This window comes from Ahaetulla prasina, chromosome 8 (assembly GCF_028640845.1).
Source record: "Ahaetulla prasina isolate Xishuangbanna chromosome 8, ASM2864084v1, whole genome shotgun sequence".
NCBI lineage: Eukaryota > Metazoa > Chordata > Lepidosauria > Squamata > Colubridae > Ahaetulla > Ahaetulla prasina.
Window position 1 is genome coordinate 66425181 of NC_080546.1, and position 19171 is coordinate 66444351.

The 19171-nt window shown below is 41.2% G+C and overlaps 1 protein-coding gene across 5 annotated transcripts in view; it reads right to left on the reverse strand.

The window, feature by feature from the left end:
• The window catches only part of PROM1 (prominin 1), a 258262-nt gene that overhangs the window by 154422 nt on the left and 84669 nt on the right, over positions 1–19171 (reverse strand). For 4 of the 5 annotated variants that reach the window (XM_058193311.1, XM_058193310.1, XM_058193309.1 and 1 more), the window contains one exon: positions 12992–13197. In XM_058193311.1, the coding sequence (XP_058049294.1) occupies positions 12992–13074 (83 nt within the window). In that variant the 5' untranslated portion in view covers positions 13075–13197. Of the gene's footprint in view, positions 1–12991; positions 13198–14941; positions 14969–19171 lie in introns of all 5 variants that reach the window. The other variant, XM_058193307.1, reaches the window with a different exon arrangement.

Genomic DNA, 19171 nt, shown 5'->3' on the forward strand with positions numbered 1-19171 from the left:
ATGATATTATTCAATTGTGAACGATGGAAAGTGAAATGTATGAATTTAGATAATGTGGATGTAATGATTTTAACTGCTTACTGTTATATTGTGGATGTAGTTTAAATGATTATTTGTTTTAAATGATACGTTTATAGATAGTAAAAGTTACGAAGTTAAGCTGGAAATACTATATTTGAGAGATTTTATTCGAAATGATATTTGATTGATGGAGTAGTATTGGAAGATTGGATATTAAATCTTATGGCAATTGAAGAAATATATAAGTGATAAAAATTTGAGTTTGAGAAGATGGACAGTAATTTGAGAAATGGACTTATGAAATTTGAAGGAATATACAAATGGAAAAAAAATTGAATTTGAGAAGATGGATTAATTTTAAAAATGGACTGTAAGAAGAAGTAATATGTGAAGTTGGTATTGCTTCTCTTCTTTTCTTTTTTTTTTATTATTCTTTTCTATCTTTTTATTTTTATTGTGAGGGGATCTAAAGTTTTAAATTTTTAAAGGTGGGAGGTTATGTATATTTTGTATACGTTAGTTTGTGATTGTTGGTCATAATACCCGGTATTTGCTCTGGGAAGTCTGGGGGGGGGAGGAGGGGGGGAGGGGGGGGAAATGATACGTGGATTGATTATTAATATACAGTAATTTTTGAAGATATGAAATTAAAAATTTTAAATGATATTGGGGATGCTCGACTGCCATTTCAGGAAGAAAAGGAGAGAGGAGTAGAAGGAGAGAAGAAAGTAGGTAGGAATGAGTAGAGAAGGAGGAGGGGAATAAGAAGGTTAGATAGGGTGGAAGAAGGGAGGAGTGGAGAAGGAGGAGAGGAAGTAGTAAAGTAAAGGAGATGAGGATGGATGGGAAAGTAGTAGGGGGTAGAGAGGGAGGTTGTGAAGAAAGGAAGTGGCAGTCGGGCAGGCCTGAATCAGTAATAAATAAAAATTAATGATTAATGATGGATAATAGTTTATACATAAATATGATGTTGGAAAATGGAAATAAAAATTATTTATAAAAAAAAATGATGAAGGAAATAACCTAAAATGTTAAGAAAGAGAAGAGAATTTGCTTTTTTAGTGGATGAGTTTAAGAAACATCAGATATATTTTAGATGGGAAGTTCCAATGGATTTGTCAGTGAATTTTAGAGGCAGAAAGTATTTTCTTAATTCAGTTATGAAAGCAAGACACTTCTATATTAATGTTTTAAAGAGTGGAAATCCTTTGTTAGATGCTAAGTTAACTGGTTTGGAAATGATGGAAAATAGAATAAGAGAGGGGAGGAATGTTTAAGATGTGAATATGATGATTATGGTTAATTTTTGGAATTGATTTGTTTAGCATATAAATTATAGGATTTTTGTTATTTGCTATTTGTATGGTATAAACCTACGGGATATATTATTTAATTGTGAAGGATGGAAAGTAAAATTTATGAATTTAGATAATGTTGTGGATGTAATGATTTTAACTGTTTACTGTTATATTGTGGATGTAACTTACATGATTATTTGTTTTAATTGACACGTTTATAAACAGTAAAAGTTATGAAGTTAAGTTGGAAATATTGTATTTGAGAGACTATTCGTAATGATATTTTATTGATGGAGTAGTATTGGAAGATCGGACATTAAACGTTATGACAATTGAAGAAATATATAAGTGATGAGAAATTGAGTTCGAGAAGCTGGATTGTAATTTAAGAAATGGACTTATGAAATTTGAAGGAATATACAAGTGGGGAAAAAATTTGAATTTGAGAAGATGGACTAATTTTTAAAATGGACTGTAAGAAGAACGGACATTAAATGTTATGACAATTGAAGAAATATATAAGTGATGAAAATTTGAGCTCGAGAAGATAGACTGTAATTTAAGAAATGGACTTATGAAATTTGAAGGAATATACAAGTGAAAAAATTTGAATTTGAGAAGATTAATTAATTTAAAAAATGGATTGTAAGAAGAAGCAATATGTGAAGTTGGTACTGTTTCTTTTCTTTTGTCTTTTGTCTTATTCTTTCTTACCTCTTTATTTTTATTGTGAGGGGATTTAAAGTTTTAAAGTTTTGAGGGTGGGAGTTTATGTATATTTTGTATACTTTAGCTAGTGATTGTTGGTCATAATACCTGGTATTTGCTCTGGGAAGTCCTGGGGGGGAAGGGGGAGGGGGGGGAAGGGGGGGAAATGATACATGGATTGGTTATTAATGTACAGTAATGTTTGAAGATATGAAATTAAAATTTAAAATGATATTGGGGCTGCCCGACTGCCATTTCAGAAAGAAAGGGAGAGAGGAGTAGAAGTAGGGAAGAAAGTAGGTAGGAAAGAGTTGAGAAGGAGGAGGGGAATAAGAAGATTAGATAGGGTGGAAGAAGGGAGGAGTGGAGAAGGAGGAGAGGAAGTAGTAAAGTGAAGGAGATGAAGGATGGGAAAGTAGTAGAGGGTAGAGGGAGGTTGTAAAGAAAGGAAGTGGCAGTCGGGCAGGCCCGAATCAGTAATAAATAAAAATTAATGATTAATGATGGATAATAGTTTGTACATAAATATGATGTTGGAAAATGGAAATAATTTAAAAAAAAAAAAAAAGATACACCAACACACCCAGTACAAACATTCATGCAGAACTTCATTTATCAACCGCATGAATACTGCAGGGGCACCCTGTAAACCAAACAGAATAACCTGGAATTTATAACTACCTAGCAGACAATTAAACATGGTTTTCCATTCATCGCCTGTAAACCGAACAGCATAACCTGTAATTTATAACTACCTAGCAGACAATTAAGCGTGGTTTTCCATTCATCGCCTGGCTTAATATGTACTCGATAATAAGCCTCCCTTAAATCCAGTTTTGTAAAGATTTTGCCTGTAGATAATGTGGCCAATAATTCCTTTAGCAGCAGTAGCGGGTATAAAGGCACTACACTTACCGCGTTTAAGCCACAACACAGAGACGGAGACCCCCATCATTCTTTTCCCTAAAGAGGACTGGAGCGGCCATATGAGCCCTACTAGGTTGAATAAACCCTCTGGCCAGATTCTTAACTATATACCTACATAATTCTTCCAGTTCCTTCAGAGTTATAGAATACATACGGGGCTTTGGTAGTTTAGCCCCAGGTACCAGTTCTATGGCACAATTCATTGACCGATGTGGTGGTAAGGTTTCACATTCTATTTCGCTTTACACTTCTACCAAATTCGAGTATATATCCCAGACCCTGGCATTGGACACCTGCTATCCTTTAAAGGTGCCTTCGGCCATCTGCTCATTCAGTAGGTTCACTGATTGCCAGTTCGGGACCTAGCTCGAGTCAGAGCTTTCTATATCCCCCCTCCAACCACATTGTGGGTTTCCATTTGTCTAACCAGGCCAAGCCTAAGATAATGGGTTTGATCATTACATCCACCACCACAAAGCAAAGGTGCCCCCAGTTCGCCTATTTCTAACCTGATTGGTTCGGTAACGTGCATAGCCAGCCTCCCTCTCAGCGTTGACCCATCCATCTGCTCAAACTTAATGGGGTTCTTTAGTCAGCTCATATGTAACCCTAATTCGACTGCTATGAATTTTCTTATCAGGCAACGGGTGCACCCAGAATCAATCAATGCCCTCTGCTGGATCACTTTGGCATGGTTTGGCTTCTTAAGAATAACCTGGATTACAAATGGGCGTATGGGAGCACTTACCATCAAGTCATTCAGGTCGATCTCATCACTGTCTCCCACTACTACTGGTAGGTCTCTGGGTGCCAATGTACTTCCGATCTCTTTGGAAGGTGTCCCAACATCAGATGGAAGGGTCTGCGACACTATCCTGGACCACTCCGGGGTTGCAGGTGCTCGGTCTCGGGCTTTCCCGCCAGACACCGGTGTCTGTGCCACCAAGGCTTGTGGTGGAGGGAGGGGACAATCCAACGCTCTATATCAAATTTGATTACATCAGAAACACTGGAATGGTGGTCTGCGGGTCGACTCAAAAGTCCCAGGTGGTAGGTCTGCCCATGCCGTTGCCCAATTAGGCTGAAGTCTTTTTGAGGCTCGTCTAGGTTGAGCTGATCCTGTTACTCCTCTTAAGCAAAATTCCCTCAATCCAACATCTTAAGTCTATGGCCGCTCGAAACCAATCAGTTAAACGTGGCGGCAGACCTCTGTAAATGCACATTTGCCTCAAATCATGGTCCAAACCCAGATGGAATTGGTGCACCAGCAAACGTTGAGTTTCCCTGCAATTTTTCGAAACTCTTTAACATAGTCTTTAGCAGGTCAGCCTCTCTGCCACAGGGCCACCCGCTCTCCCTCAGCCAGTTGTGTTCTGGACTCATCCTCAAATCGGGCCCTGAGAGCCTCCAAAAACATGCCAACATTCGTTAACTCTTGGGCATGGTCGTGATGGAGGTCGGCCATCCAGTCCGCAGCCTCCCCCATTAGTACAGTCATGATAGCAACCACCATCGCTCATTGGTAAGGGTAGAACTGTCTGTATAAGTCCATGTGACTAATAACCTGGCTCAAAAAGAGAGCCACCTAGTCCGGGATCGCATCAAACACCGCCTGTAATAGTGGCAGACCCCATCACTTGAGGCCCCCACAATCCCAGGCCCCATGCCCTGCAGGGCCATGGGGTGCTGCATGGCCACCACAGGTTCCCTGGGTATCAAACTGCTGCCCTGGAATGGGTTGCCCACCATCCCGCAAAGCCTAGCATGAGCCCTGCATATACTATGGTCAGGGGCTTTATCATCTGGGCTCCTGTGGGTAGTTGCTCCGACTTCCTGGGCCTGCCAAAAGTTTGCTCGAGCCATAATTTGGTGCTGGACAAACAAAATCGGGTATCCGTCCCAGATATTCCAGAGGTACCCTGCCAGATAGCAGATGGGTCTAATGCTGATACCTATGGTTGCTACGAGGGCGCATCCCTCAAATTGGCTCCCCAAACCTCTCCTTCAAGACATCCATTGTAGTAGGTCCTGGGCCCATTGAGTAACTCCTCTCTCCACCCTCATCATCTTCAGCCCACCTCCTCTCTCTCCACCCCTGGAAATGATCTCCTGAAGGGGGGTGGCTTTGGTGCCTTCACAACGCCCCCCCCCCAGGTCCTGCCAAAGCAGAGCTGTGCCACCAATTCCCTGAGGAAGATTGTATCAGGCCAGTACTTGTTGCCTCTGGGGTTTCAGCTGCATCCCCTCCTTGCTGTGGGTTCCATTCCTTTGGTCTCACCACTGGCTGTGGGATGTCACCCTGGACCATTGGGTCTATGAGCTCCTGCTCCTCCTCCATTACAGCCAGTACCAGGGCTTCTGAGTCTATTCTTTCTGCCATGCCTTCTGAAACACTAAACGAAACTGAAGTAGAGATGATGAGTGCTTTCTCTTAGCCTTCCTGGACAAACCTTGTCAGCAAACACAAACCACGCTGGGACGAATGATAGCCAGGGTGGAATAATGCTTTATTGCTGCTATAAATTAGATCCTAGGAAACGTGGAGTTCACACAGTTCAAAGTCACCGCTGAGAGCATCTGCCTCTCAGTGCATTTTATAGAGCTGCACGCCCCTCCCGTCATGCTCCGCTGATCAGATGGGCTTTCCTCAGCTGTGAAGCATTTTCAAACGAACCGCCATTCCTCTGCATTGGCCCTGTGATGGCATCAATTCCCTCCATTCCTTTCTCCGATATGCTCCGTTCCTTTCTTCCGGCTTCCCAACCGCCTACACCCAGTGCCACCATCACCGCACCCCCTGAAACGACACTCCACTCTGCATCCAGCCATTTTAGCAACCTCCATTTCTCCTTCCCTTCCCTGCAGTGTCGAGCGAGACAATGGGCTCAACACTTCATGGTCATGTGACCAGGAAAACCAACTATCACACTTTACACAAAAATAACACAAAAGCTACACAAATGACTCACACACAATGCAAACGCACTTGGACTTCACACAAAATACCCCCTGCAACAAGCAGGAACCCTACAGAGTCACAGAGAGCTGAAAAACAAACTTACACACTTTACACAAAAATACCAGTTTGGGCAATAGGTAGTCAAAAATGCTTTAAAAAGTAAAAAAAAAAAGTTCTGACAATCATGCAGCACAGCTGATTGTCACAGCTGATCGTCAAAACCTCTTTTTTTACTTTTTAAGCATTTTTTTTACTACCTATTGGCCCAAACTGGTAATAAAAAATTGCTAAAAAAAAGTAAAAGAAAAGTTCAGACGATCAACTCTTTTTTTAACTTTTTAAAGCATTTTTTTCACTACCAGTTCAGGCGAACCAGTAGCATTTTAACTACTGGTTCGGGCAAACCGCTCTGAACCGGTAGCATTTCACCCCTGCATTAACAACATCTATAGACTATGCCAAGGGTTCTCAAACTAGGGCCCACCTAACAATTTTATCTGGCCCGCACATCATTCAGAGCCTCCTTGCTTTCTCGCTTAACTGAGGCTGCTCATTCAAAACTTAATTAAAGCGCAGTCAGCGTGTGTAAAACTTGCCTTAAATCAACATAGTTGGAGTGAGGCAGAGTGCTCCACTTTCTAGACATCATTGGAGCAGAATGAGGGGGCAATAGGATGTCTCCCTCCCCGCCACCTTTCAGCATTCTCTCCGGGGTAAAAAAAGGTAAAGGAGGGCTCTCCCCCACCTTAACAAAAAAAAAACCTCCCAGCTGAGCCAGATCTCCCGATTGGCTGCCAGTGACCTCTCTCACAAGAGGACACGACTGTCACTTTAAAAACTGACTGAAAGAGGAGCCTCTGCCTGGCTTCTGAACAGGCAACAAGGTGAGGAGGGAAAAGAGATACCTCTTCTGGGGCTCACCCACTCCCTGTCACCCCCTGCCATTGCACCCACTCATCCTCTCCCCATTCCAGCCTGCTCCTTTCCATCCCTCAGCAACTTCTGGTTAAAGAGGCAGCTTGTGGGGAAAAGACACCCCTTGACCGGTGAGAGAAGAGGGGAGAGGAGAGGAAGGGACAGGGAATCCTGTCCCTAGAGCTCTTCAGATAGCTCAGAAATTGAGTGCAGCATACGGAGGAGGCACCCAAGAAACTTTTTTTCCCCCTTCTCCTCCTCCTTCCCCCAGGGGCGTCTTAACAGCATTATGGGCTCTGGGCAAAGCAGTGTACTGCGGCCCCTACAACAAACACTCACAGCAATAAAAATGTAAATGGTCGATAAAATGAAATATATATTTTCATGTTAAAAAGGTAAAGGTTCTCCTTGCACATATGTGCTAGTTCCTAACTCTAGGGGGCGGTGCTCATCTCTGTTTCAAAGCCAAAGAGCCAACAGTGTTCGAAGACATCTCCATGGTCATATGGCCGGCATGACTAAAAGCCAAAGGCGCACGGAACACTGTTACCTTTCCACCAAAGGTGGTCCCATTTTTCTACTTGCATTTTTTACATGCTTTCAAACTGCTAGGTTGGCAGAAGCTGGGACAACTAATGGGACCTCACCCCTTTACACAGCACTAGGGATTCGAACTGCTGACATTTTGATTGACAAGCTCAGAATCTTAGCCATTGAGCCACCATGTCCCTTATTTGCATGTTAGTATTAATTTAAAAATGCAGTAAAATGTAATAAATATGTTGCTGTATTTACATGATATAAAGTGCATTGAAGAGTTAACATACAGAGATTAGCATGGGGCCCCTATACCATCAGGTCCATGCATTAAGACAGCCCTACCTTCGCTCCTTCCCCCTTTCCTCCCTGGCTCACACACTTTTCTCCTCCCTTGTGATCAAACTGCAGCAGTGGCGAAGTGAAAGGGAAGTTATTTTTCCACTTTGCGCAGCCACGCACAGGTGCTCACCTTCCCTCCCTCCCTCTGGGTAACTTTCTCTCGACTCCACGCAGATTTCTGCCCCCCCCCCCGCGTGCACACAAGCACCCACACCCAGCCACTTCCCACTCAGAGGCTCATTCCCCCCCTCTGCTCTCCACCCCCTCCATGTGCTCAGCCAGCCAGAGGGCATGCTGAGCGAAGGGAAGAAACTAACACACCAGCTCGGAATCAATGGGAACAATTAAAGCAATTGCCTCGCATCTTCTCGCCCCACCCTACCCACCCCTGCCTGCTGACAGCCCCGAGACTCACTTTCTTGATGAAGACCGTGGAGTGTCCCCCCACCCCACTTTGTCCGCAATGTTTCTTCACTCCCCCCTCCCTCCATACTGGGTGAGGACCCTAAGAAATTTTCAAGCAAAGCAAAGGAAGTCTCTCCCTCCCCCAAGTCCATAGTCCGTCCCAAATGCTGGAGAAGGAATTCAAGCACCTCAAGAAGCTGAGCCGACAGGACTGCTCCAGGTTTCCTACTGTAGATGCTTTTTTTTGGCCAGTGAGACTGCGAAAGATCCTAGAAAGAATGGAGGGGCGTAAACAGAGGTGGGCTGCTACTGGTTCGCACCAGTTCTCCTGAACTGAATATTAATTTTCTGGGCAGTTCAGAGAACCGGTTGTTGGAAGAAATCTTTTCCCACTTTACAGGGCTAATCCTGCAAGGGAGGCAGGAAGGAAACATTCTTATATGCCTATATTTCTAGCCTAATCCTTATCTTAATTGCCCTGCTGCTTTAAGTGTAACAAGCTTCAGAAACTGCCTCTGGGTTAACCTTGTTAGACTGTAAGTCTTACGCCCAGACTTTCTGTCTGTAGACTGAGCTTCTCTGGAGTCCCATTCCCCCCTCCCCCCAGTTTTTTGTAGTACTTTTATTCCTGGGGCTTGACGTTATTAAAGATTGTTAAAGGACTGTTTTAAGCTTTTTGGAGTATACTTCCAACACGGCTGGAACAGCTATTTACAGAATGGTTGGCATAGCCATAGAAAAAATGGCTGAGAGGCAGGATGCAAGCTTGGCATTCTGACTGATTTTTTTTACTGCCTTTCTGGGGGTATGTGATCTTTCCTTAAATCTGGATGATTACCTAAGGATATCTTGTGAGATGAGTGAGACCAGCTGGCATCTTTAAGTGGTGCAAATAAATCTAATTATTGCTTCTCCTGGGTGGGAAACTATGCTTTGTCAGTTCACTGAGCACAGGAGTCTCTTGTTTATGGGGATTTTTCAGGCCTCCATGTCATGGTTGTCCCAAAAGTGCTTTTTTCAAGAGGCAACTGGACTTTCTTGGTTTCCACAAAGTACAGTTGCCTCTTGAAAAAGCACCTTTGAGATAGGAGCCTCTTGCATTGCTTTGGAGTGGGCAAGGCACATGATTGCTCACTGATAAGTGAATCCTCCTTCCAATTTGTTTTAGTTTTCTCTCATGATAATATGGCATAGTAACCTGGCACCAATTGTAGAAAGTTAGCACCCACCCCTCTCATAGAAGAATGAAATATTTTGAGAAATATTAAAAAGGAAGAATATATTTCCTTGAATGAGAAATGGAGAAACATGTTTTCTTAGAGGGAGAAAGCAGCCCCCACCTTCCTTAATAGCCCACAGAAGATGTCAGCACTTAAGAGATAAAGAGATAGCTATAGTCATAGGCAAAAATTCCCATCAGCAAGGTCTAAACAAAGGTAGAATGGGATTAGCCCTCACTTAATTTGTTAATTTGTCTCTTTAGCTGTAGCCCAAATATGCCCACCCACTTTCTGGAGAGCTTAAATGACCTCTCTGCTAAAGGCTTTCACTTTATGAGCAAGAGTAACTTGGCTGCTGATAGTTGTCCTTATATGTAAGTATTTTAATTCCTCAATGTGCTCCAGCAACCTGCCTGATTTGTAACTCCAGGTTGCAAGTATTGCTGAGGAAAAGGAAGGTATTCAGACAGAATGGTTTAGGTTTCCATGACAGCTGTGACTCACTGATCTTCAGTCTGTATTCCCCCATTTCTAATGATTGGTATTTAGGGCAGCTTTTTGCAAGCAAAGAAGCTTTTTTTATTTTTGTACAGGTAATCCTTGACTTACAACAGTTCACTTAGTGATCATTCAAAGTTACAAGGGCACTGAAAAAAGTGACTTATGAGCGTTTTTCACACTTATGACCGTTGTAGCATTCCCACAGTCATGAGAAGGTGGGTGAGGCCAAGCACCCTTTGACGTAAGTGTGACATCCAGTTGGGCATGCCCACCCAGCCATGCCCACCCAGCCACACCCACCCAGCCAGTCATTAGAGGAGAGAACTCTTTGTTAAAAAATTTGCAGCCCACCACTGGGCGTAAAGGCAGCTGGGGGAATCTCCTGGGGAGAGGTTGCTGACAGCTGTTTGAAGGATTGATTATTGTTGCAATCCTCCCTTCTCCCCCGTCTCCAGTCCCTCACCCCCCTTTATGGAACCAGACATTGACTATCTCATCAACCAAAAGCAGGCCCACACTTCCCATTAAAATACTAGTAAGTTTATGTTGGTTAAAATTGTTCTTCATTTTAAATGTTTTTTTGCACTATAAATAAGATATGTGCAGTGTGCATAGGAATTTGTTCATGTTTTTTCAAACTATAGTCCGCACCCTCCCCAACAGTCTGAGGGACTGGCCCTCTTTTTAAAAAGTTTGAGACCCCTGAACTAGCATCCAGCCCAAAAAGGAACAAAAACACCCAAGCAAATCTCCACCAGCAATCAGCCCCCAGATCAGCATAGATTAACTCCACGGATAACATCAGATCAGCAATCAAGTAAACAATACTCCAGGTAAGAAACTGCCAATGAACCCAACAGCTAACAGACCAACCAAAGAATCCCTAAGACCACCCCACCAACACTGACAGGAAAGCCAATAGAATATAAATTGACAGTAAACCGCACTCTTTACTAGCACTGACGATGTGACCTAGTTTGGGTAATGAAACGTCTGCAAGAAAGCAAGCAAGCTCAGAGACCAAGGACCTCTCATTTCAATCCTGAGCTACAAACATTCTCCTTTATTTGTACTTTAGGGAAGAGGGGGTCGATGTATTCCCCAAAACATCCGAGGACAGGACAAGAAACAATGGATGGAAGCTCAGTCAAGAGAAATCCAATGCGGAACGACAGAAAAATTTTTTGACAGTAAAAACAATTTATCAATAGAACAACTTATGTCCTGGAATTGTGGGAGCTCCATCAGAGGTGGTCTTCATAAAAGACTGGACAGTCCTTTGTCCAGGATACAGTAAATTCTGGGTAGGGGATTAGACTAGAAGACCTCCAAGGTCTCTTGTAGCCCTATGATTCTATGATTTTAGTATAATTGCTTTTACCAGCTTGCAAAAATGAAAGAATTACAAAACACTCATATCTAAATTGAGGAGAGCCATGTCCTATCCCAACCATTAGTTCTTTAGTCTTTTGATTCAAATACAAAGGAACAAATTTAGTCTAGAATCTACAGCATGCGTGCCACAGGTGGCATATGGAGCCATATCAGTGGGCACGCAAGCGCAGATCTGGCACACCGGCCAGCTGATTTTCAGGCCTTCTGGACCACCCAGAGGTAGGGAAACAGGTTGTTTCCTGCCTCCAAAGGGCCCGGGGGGTAGGAAAGGCCCATTTTTTGCCCTCCCAAGGCTCCAGAGCCTCTCTAGGAGCCTGGGGAGGGTGAAAACGGCCTCCCCCCACAAGGACCTCTAGAGGCCAGAAATGGCCCATTTGCTGACTTCTGGAAGTTGGCAATGGGCGTTCCGCCTCTGGAGGCCTCTGGCGAGGAAGGCCTGTTTTGCTCTCCCAGGCTCGAGCCTCTATAGGAGCCTGGGAGGCAAAACCTTCCCACCCCACAAGGCCCTCAGAGGCCAGAAATGCCCCTTTTGCTGACTTCTGGAAGTTGGCAAATGGGCCGTTTCCGGCCTCTGGAGGGCCTTGTGGGGGGAGGCCGTTTTCACCCTCCTCAGGCTCCTATAGAGGCTCGAGCCTGGGGAGAGCAAAAAACAGGCCTTCTCCCCGCCAGAGGCCCTCCAGAGGCCAGATATGGCCCATTTGCCGACTTCCAGAAGTCAGCAAATGGGCCATTTCTGGCCTCTGGAGGGCCTTGTGGGGGGAGGCCGTTTTCACCCTCCCCAGGCTCCTATAGAGGCTCTGGAGCCTGGGGAAGAGCAAAAAGCGGGCCTACTGGGCTCACTGTGCCATCACATGCCAAAAGCAGGGGGAGCACGGGGGTCACGTGCATATGCACAGGGGGTGGGGCACGTAGAATTATGGGTGTGGGCACAAACATGCGTGATCCCCGCACTCCCCCCAAGTTTGGCACGCGATGGCAAAAAGATTAACCATCACTGGTATACAGTCTCCTGTTTGAGCAGTGGGTTGGACTAGAAGACTTCCAAGGTTCCTTCCAACTCTGTTTTTCTGTTTCTATTTTCCAAAGCACCTGAATGCAGGACAAGAAGCAACAGATGGAAACTAATTAAGGAGAAAAGCAACCTGGAACTAAGGATATATTTCCTGACAGTGAGAACAATTAACTAGTGAGTATTTGTCTCCAGAAGTTGTGGGTTCTCTATCACTGAAGGTTTTAAAGAAGCGACTGTACAACTATTTGTCTGCAATGGTATAGGATCTCCTGCTTGGGGGAAGCGGGGGGTTGGAATAGAAGACTTCCAAGGTCCCTTCCAATTGTATTGTTCTATGTTCTTAACAAGAAATCAGTACATAGTTTCATTTGCTCAGACTGCTGCAGGCCTGTCTTCTCCAGCAAAGTTATCAAGATATTTCTTTGAGGATGTCTTAGGGGGCTTTTCTGTATTGCCTTGGGATAGAAGATAAATATATATGTCATTTACCACAAAATAAATTTCAGAAGAGCTCAAAAAGTCAAAGCTTACAATTTTAGATTTCCACCTTTCCAGAGGTGACTAAATCCAACTTAATAATAAAATTTGGAATGCTTCATCTCTATCATGAAGACAAAGTTTCTGATATCATGAAAAAAAATTAGAAGTCTATAAATGCATGGGTATAATTTCTGATTCAATCAATTCTCCAAAAATAATAAACAGATTTAGTTCTTTGCCAGTCACCCCAAATTTACTGTGTTTAGCTTACCTGCTTAGCAATGTAGCTACCAAGAGGAGGCCAGTGAAGCAGCCCCTTCGACAGTTGGTGTTTTTTTTCTGTCTCTGGTGCATTTCCCCACCACAATTGTCGCAACATCGGCACAGGCAGAAACAGAGGCCAATCAGTGGAAGCAACAGGACAAATAGGATTCCCAGGGCAGCTGAGATTATGAAGCCAATTTCATAGTAAACTGCCTGCAGTTTAGAGAAAAGCAGCATGTGTTACAACTTGAAAGTGAGGCTGGTAATGCTGATTCAGAATGCAATAGCTGTTGAGCATTCTCAACAAGATTGTCCCATGGAAGGGCTTGATAGGAACTACCATCTGTTGAATGCAACCCTCTCTTGCGCTCCAGACAGGAGAGGCAGAAGGTGCTACTAGCCCCTCTCTCCTCTGGCAATTCTGCAACAGAGCACACAGATACATCAGGGCAGGAGAGCAACCATCTGCTCAACTCAAAAGCATATTTGAAATTGGGGCAGCTAAAATCCCTAATAATTTCACCATTTTCCTAAAGGGTAACTTCAGCAGCATCAATACATAGGTGAAAGGATTCCAGTCAAATAGATCACTCTTATGCTACCTCTGACCTGATCAAGTCACTCTGGATCTTGTTTTCCAAAAAGATAAGGGAATGAAATATTTGAACCTTCTTGAGACTTCAAGAAAACCATCATAAAATAAATCGTGTACATAGTACAGTTCAGAACCATGAAAAAAGATTTCAAGCAAAGCAAAAAGTGCTTCCATAAGCTCTCAGAATACTAAATTCAAGCCCTGCAAGCTTCAACAGAGAAGCAGCTCTGTAGATAGGAGACTGGATTCCCTGTAGCAACATCATTCATGGGCCTGTGTGAGATGAGCTTGTCCCATAAGGGGTAATATACATTGGTATATTCCAAACCACCGGTCATCTTGTAATTTATGGTTCATTCTTCTGTGATCTATTGTGTTTTTGTGTTTATTGCATACACTGTTTGGAGCCACATTTTTGTGAGTGGGTAGCTACAGAAATCTATGAATGAATAAATGGCTTTCTTGATCTCACCTTCTATTACCATGCTTTTTTTCCTAATTCCCACTCTAGCCCACAGAACTAGTCTGGGATGAATTGGAACTGTCATCACCAATTGAAGGATTAAGCAAATCTGACCTCACTTAGCATTTTTTTTAAAATATGTCAATACTAAGTGTGGTCAACTGCTAGCTTTCGAAAGGGGAATTGATAAACCACGGAGAATGGCACTTGTTGGCAGCTTTTAGCTGCAGCAGGGGAATAAACACATTGAAAGAATTCTCTGAAGTTTTTGACTGATCATGGTTGGAAACAAGATGCACACAATACAAGATGCAATGGTGGCCTGCAATAAGACTAAACCTGCCATTCACTTAGCACATATTCAAGTGGAAAAAATACAAGAGAATAGAGGCGTGCACACACACACACACACATTTATACACACCATTTCTTGGAGTTAAAGTCCACAAGTCTTAAAACTGCCATGTTTGGAGGCCCCTGTCCTAGACTAACCAAAGCATGAAACGAGCGTCACAAACTTCCAAGCCACTTTCATGTCATTACACTCCACTGAACCCATATGAAAGATTCCAATTCTTCAATGAAAACAACTTCCAGCATAAACAAGTTCAATATGCAGTGTTAATATCAGTACCCTGATTTTAGTTTTGGGTATGATTTGGAATTTTGTAAGATATAAATAAAAATATTTTAAATACAATTTTCTTAAAATGAGACAAGTATATTTACTTGTATATTTATTTATAAATGAAATCAACAATGTAAACACCATTATATTTGCTAAAATATCTTTTCTTTCTTTACAGGATGTTGAAAAGAACACTGTTGGATGAGGTTAAGAATCAATTCATGGTATGTTAGAAGCAAAGGGTGCATGAGATAATAACAAAAAAATTTACCTGAAGAGTCAATACAACATTTTCGGGCTGTAGAAATCAGAGGAAAATGATGTACAGAGCAGCAGGAATAAAAAGAAAGCAGTTGAGCAATAAATCAAGCATTCACAGAATTTATGCAGCCACCATTTCAAGTGAAAACAGTGTCAAGTATTGAATAAAGCATTTATAAAGCAAATGTGAATGTAAATGACAAAGTGAACTTAACTGACATTTAATTTGTCCTAGCCCCACTAAGAGAACTAGCTGCCTTTTGGTACAGGCTGCATTTTTTAAAAAAGTAATATTTTATTACAAATTGAATCCTTCGACAGAACAAATTATCATTAGCATATAAACTATTATATGTTTTTTTTAACTTTGGGGGCAGAAGTACATCACATTTCATTCCTTTTTTATCATCCTATAGAAATAGATAGAAAAACACTACTTGGTTTAAATGTTTTTTCTAAATGTAGTTTCTGTAGGGCAGCTTTTCTCAACTCCAGCCTTTAAAATGTATGAATTTCAATGGTATGCTGGCTGGGGAATTCTGATAGTTGGAGTCCATACATCTTAGTGTTGCCAATAGTGAGAAACACTATTACAGGGAGTTAAATTCCCAGGGGTATATCAGCACAGTAGTTGTGTCAAAAGTAATGAATTCAGTCTCTGCTTTTATGTCTTTGAAAAAGTTATTTATGCAGGTTCAGATATAGATTAAACTTTACTCCAGAGACTAAAATTTCTCCTTTAGTTTCTCTTCTCTTTTTCTCTTTTCTGCCATTAATTATAAATTGGTTACCTGAAAAAGTTTCTAATTATTTAACAAAAATAATCTAGAAAAAGCGGTTAGTTGTCATTATTTAGATAATCAGTTAAATAGATACAATAGAATAGAATAGAATAGATTTTTTTATTGGCCAAGTGTGATTGGATACACAAAGAATTTGTCTTGATGCATATGCTCTCAGTGTATATAAAAGAAAAGATACGTTCATCAAGAATCATAAGGTACAACACTTAATGATAATCATAGGGTACAAATAAGCAATCAGGAAACAATCAATATCAATATAAATCGTAAAGATACAAGCAACAAAATTACAATCATACAGTCATAAGTGGAAGGAGATGGGTGATGGGAACGATGAGAAGATTAATAGTAGTGCAGACTTAGTAAATAGTTTGACAGTGTTGAGGGAATGGTTTAGCAGAGTGATGGCATTCGGAAAAAAACTGTTCTTGTGTTTAGTTGTTCGGGTATGCAGTGCTCTATAGTGTCATTTTGAGGGTAAGAGGTGAAACAGTTTATGTCCAAGATGTGAGGGATCTGTAAATATTTTTCTATTCAGATACAATACAAAGTATTAATTCAGGCATTCCAAATTTCCTTTATTTAAAACGTTCCTTTTTTACTGACATATAATGCACTTTATTCTTTTTCCTGGTATGTTGGGGCCAAGATTAAAAGTCCTTCACAAATATTTGATATTGATTTGGACAAAGTAATACACTCTGGTTTCCTCAGAGAACAAAGTTGGAAATATCTGAACACTTTTCAAGGAGGGCCTAAACCAACATTGGAGGCAGAATGATCAACTGGAGAGTGCAAAGTTTTGACTTAGAAACAGTGATTTTAACTATTCTGTAAGTGTTTCAAGCACAAAACAGCAGTTTTTAAGATCAAAAGAGGGATTCTTTTGAAAGATCAGGCTGTTCTGAACTCAAAACACTACCAAGAAGGTCAAAATGTTTTTACTATTTTGGCACTGAATGTTTTGAAGGGTTCCAATTTCAAAGAAACTTCTTACCAATCCACCACTCAATTATATCCCTGGGTGTATACAGAATTGGCCTGGAGAAGAACTCATCAGAATAAATCCCTATTTATAAGTCAGTTGTCCACCTCACCAATGCCAGCTTTTACAAAGAAGCATCTCTGATATTATGGAAAACTAAGGAGACCCTTACTGATGTCTCAAACGTTGACCTTCCTAATCAGTTGCCTGACTTTCAAAAATTGTTCAAAAATACGTAAAAACATAAAAATAGGGAAAGAAGAAATAAAAATTGCAGTCATAAAACAATTCAACATATAAATGGATTTAGACTCGCCTTTTAAGTGTATGAGGTATAATCATGAGATACAAGGTTATCATTTATGTTGAACATCAGAAGTTTCATCTCACTATGAAACTATGGCTTTGTGCCGTAGATTGATAAACTCTAAGTCCTTTTTATGGCATTCAAAGGGCAGTGTCTTTTAGTCATCTTCAAAATCCTCTAAAGCAATTGTGTTATCTCCATTATTGCAGGGAAAACAACTAATAATTTAGAAAAAGGGTCACACACAAGCTCCATCAGACTCCCTCCCAGTTCACAAACCTTCATCAAGAAGCAGGAAGTTGCAGGAGAAAAAAAAGTTTTCAATTCCCACATCCAGAAGATTCAGGAAGACCCACCCAGTTCCCATGATTCATTCTTACCCATGATGCAATGACAACTGAGAAGCAGCTCTCCCCCTTTTGTTTCATCCTCTCCTCCCACAAAATAGATCTTTTAAATACAGAGAAATACGTGCCTGAATTTGGCACAAAATAATAAACACTTTATACAAACTAAAGCCACACACTGTTTTAATAATGTAAGAATAACATAGAATAGATAAAAGAAATGTTTAAGTGATTGGTATATATTTTAAGCTAAGAGCCTATCAAGAGACATTGGGAGAAAAAAAATCAATTTCCCATATATTCCAGTTTCATGCTGATCATATGGTTATCTTAAAGAGGTCAAAAATGAAAAGCCTGAAAATCACTGGGATTTTGACAAATAAAACTTATTTTTGTAATTGTCCAAGATGGTGCATTTATTTACATGGCTCAGAAACCTCATAATTGTAGTTGACTGCAATTTTTAGGGCTCTGGAGTTACCATAATTTTTGGAATGAGAAATTCCCCATCTGTTCAAAAGAGCAAAATGTGTGAGATAATAGTGACCACTACAAACCAGAAAAAGGAGGTGGGAGATCACTGCAATTAACCTGAGTATTAAATGAATTCAATCAACCTTTCAGTAGGAAGCCTGTTTACTGTTGAGACAGACAGATTGATGATAATTATCTGGATTCATGAATAGGGAAAAGTACTCCAAATAGCTTCCCAGAAGCCCACTAGCCTCCCCTCTTCTATCAAACTGGATTTACAGGAATTTATTTTCTGGAAAATACTTGAAAACTACCATCTTACACTCAACTATTACAACCATTTGTTTAGTAACATTTCTAAGTTAAAATACCACTGAAAAAAGTGACTTTTAACCAGTCCTCAAATTTTATTTCTGACATAGCACATAGACATGTGATCCAAATTTGGGTGCTTGGCAATGGCATGTATTTTCAACAGCTGCAGTGTCTTGGGTCATGTAATTGCCATTTGCTACCCTTCTAGCCGGCATTCAACAAGCAAAGCTAATGGGGGAAACTAGAGTTTCCAGTTGGAGCTATGTGATTCACTTAACAACTGCAGGGATCTGTTTAAAAACGATGGCAAAAAAAGGTTGTAAAACTGGGCATGATTCATTTAAGAACCAGCTTGCTGAGCAATGGATATTGTAGTCCCGAATGTGATCTGAAGTCAAGGACTACCTTTACCAATAGATAACATACATTGATTTTAACTGGAATTCTAAAAAGATTTTGGAGCTACCGGTTTAGGACTGCAAAAACCTGGATAATTACTTGATGTTGGCAATAATTTTGAAAATAGTTTTCTGCTACCATCTTGTGATTCTCTAGATTTTTGTAGCCCCAATCTGATAGTCCTACTTCTTCTCTTGATTCGCTCATTCTAGAGGCAAAAGAGAATATTCCAAGGACTATTAATATTCCATTAATGGACCATGATGCTTTGCTGCAACACAGGAACAGAGAATCAGTGCTCTACACTCCTCAACTGGCCAGCCATTCTTAAAGTTTCTAGTCAGTTTGGCCAAATCAGAAATGGGCATCAAAACATGTGATAGATTCTCTCCTCTCCTCTATCCTTTACCTATACTGGCAACACTTAAGAGAACTTAGTAATGCAGCACCACAGCATTCAGAAAACTTTCATAATCTGATGTCTGCAACTACCACATGGAACCAGGAATGAAATCATTGTGCAGATATTGAAAACAATAAGCTTTCTCTGAAGCCTAGTCCATTACTAAAACATCTCTGTGACCAGTGTTTCACAATGGAAAATGATAAA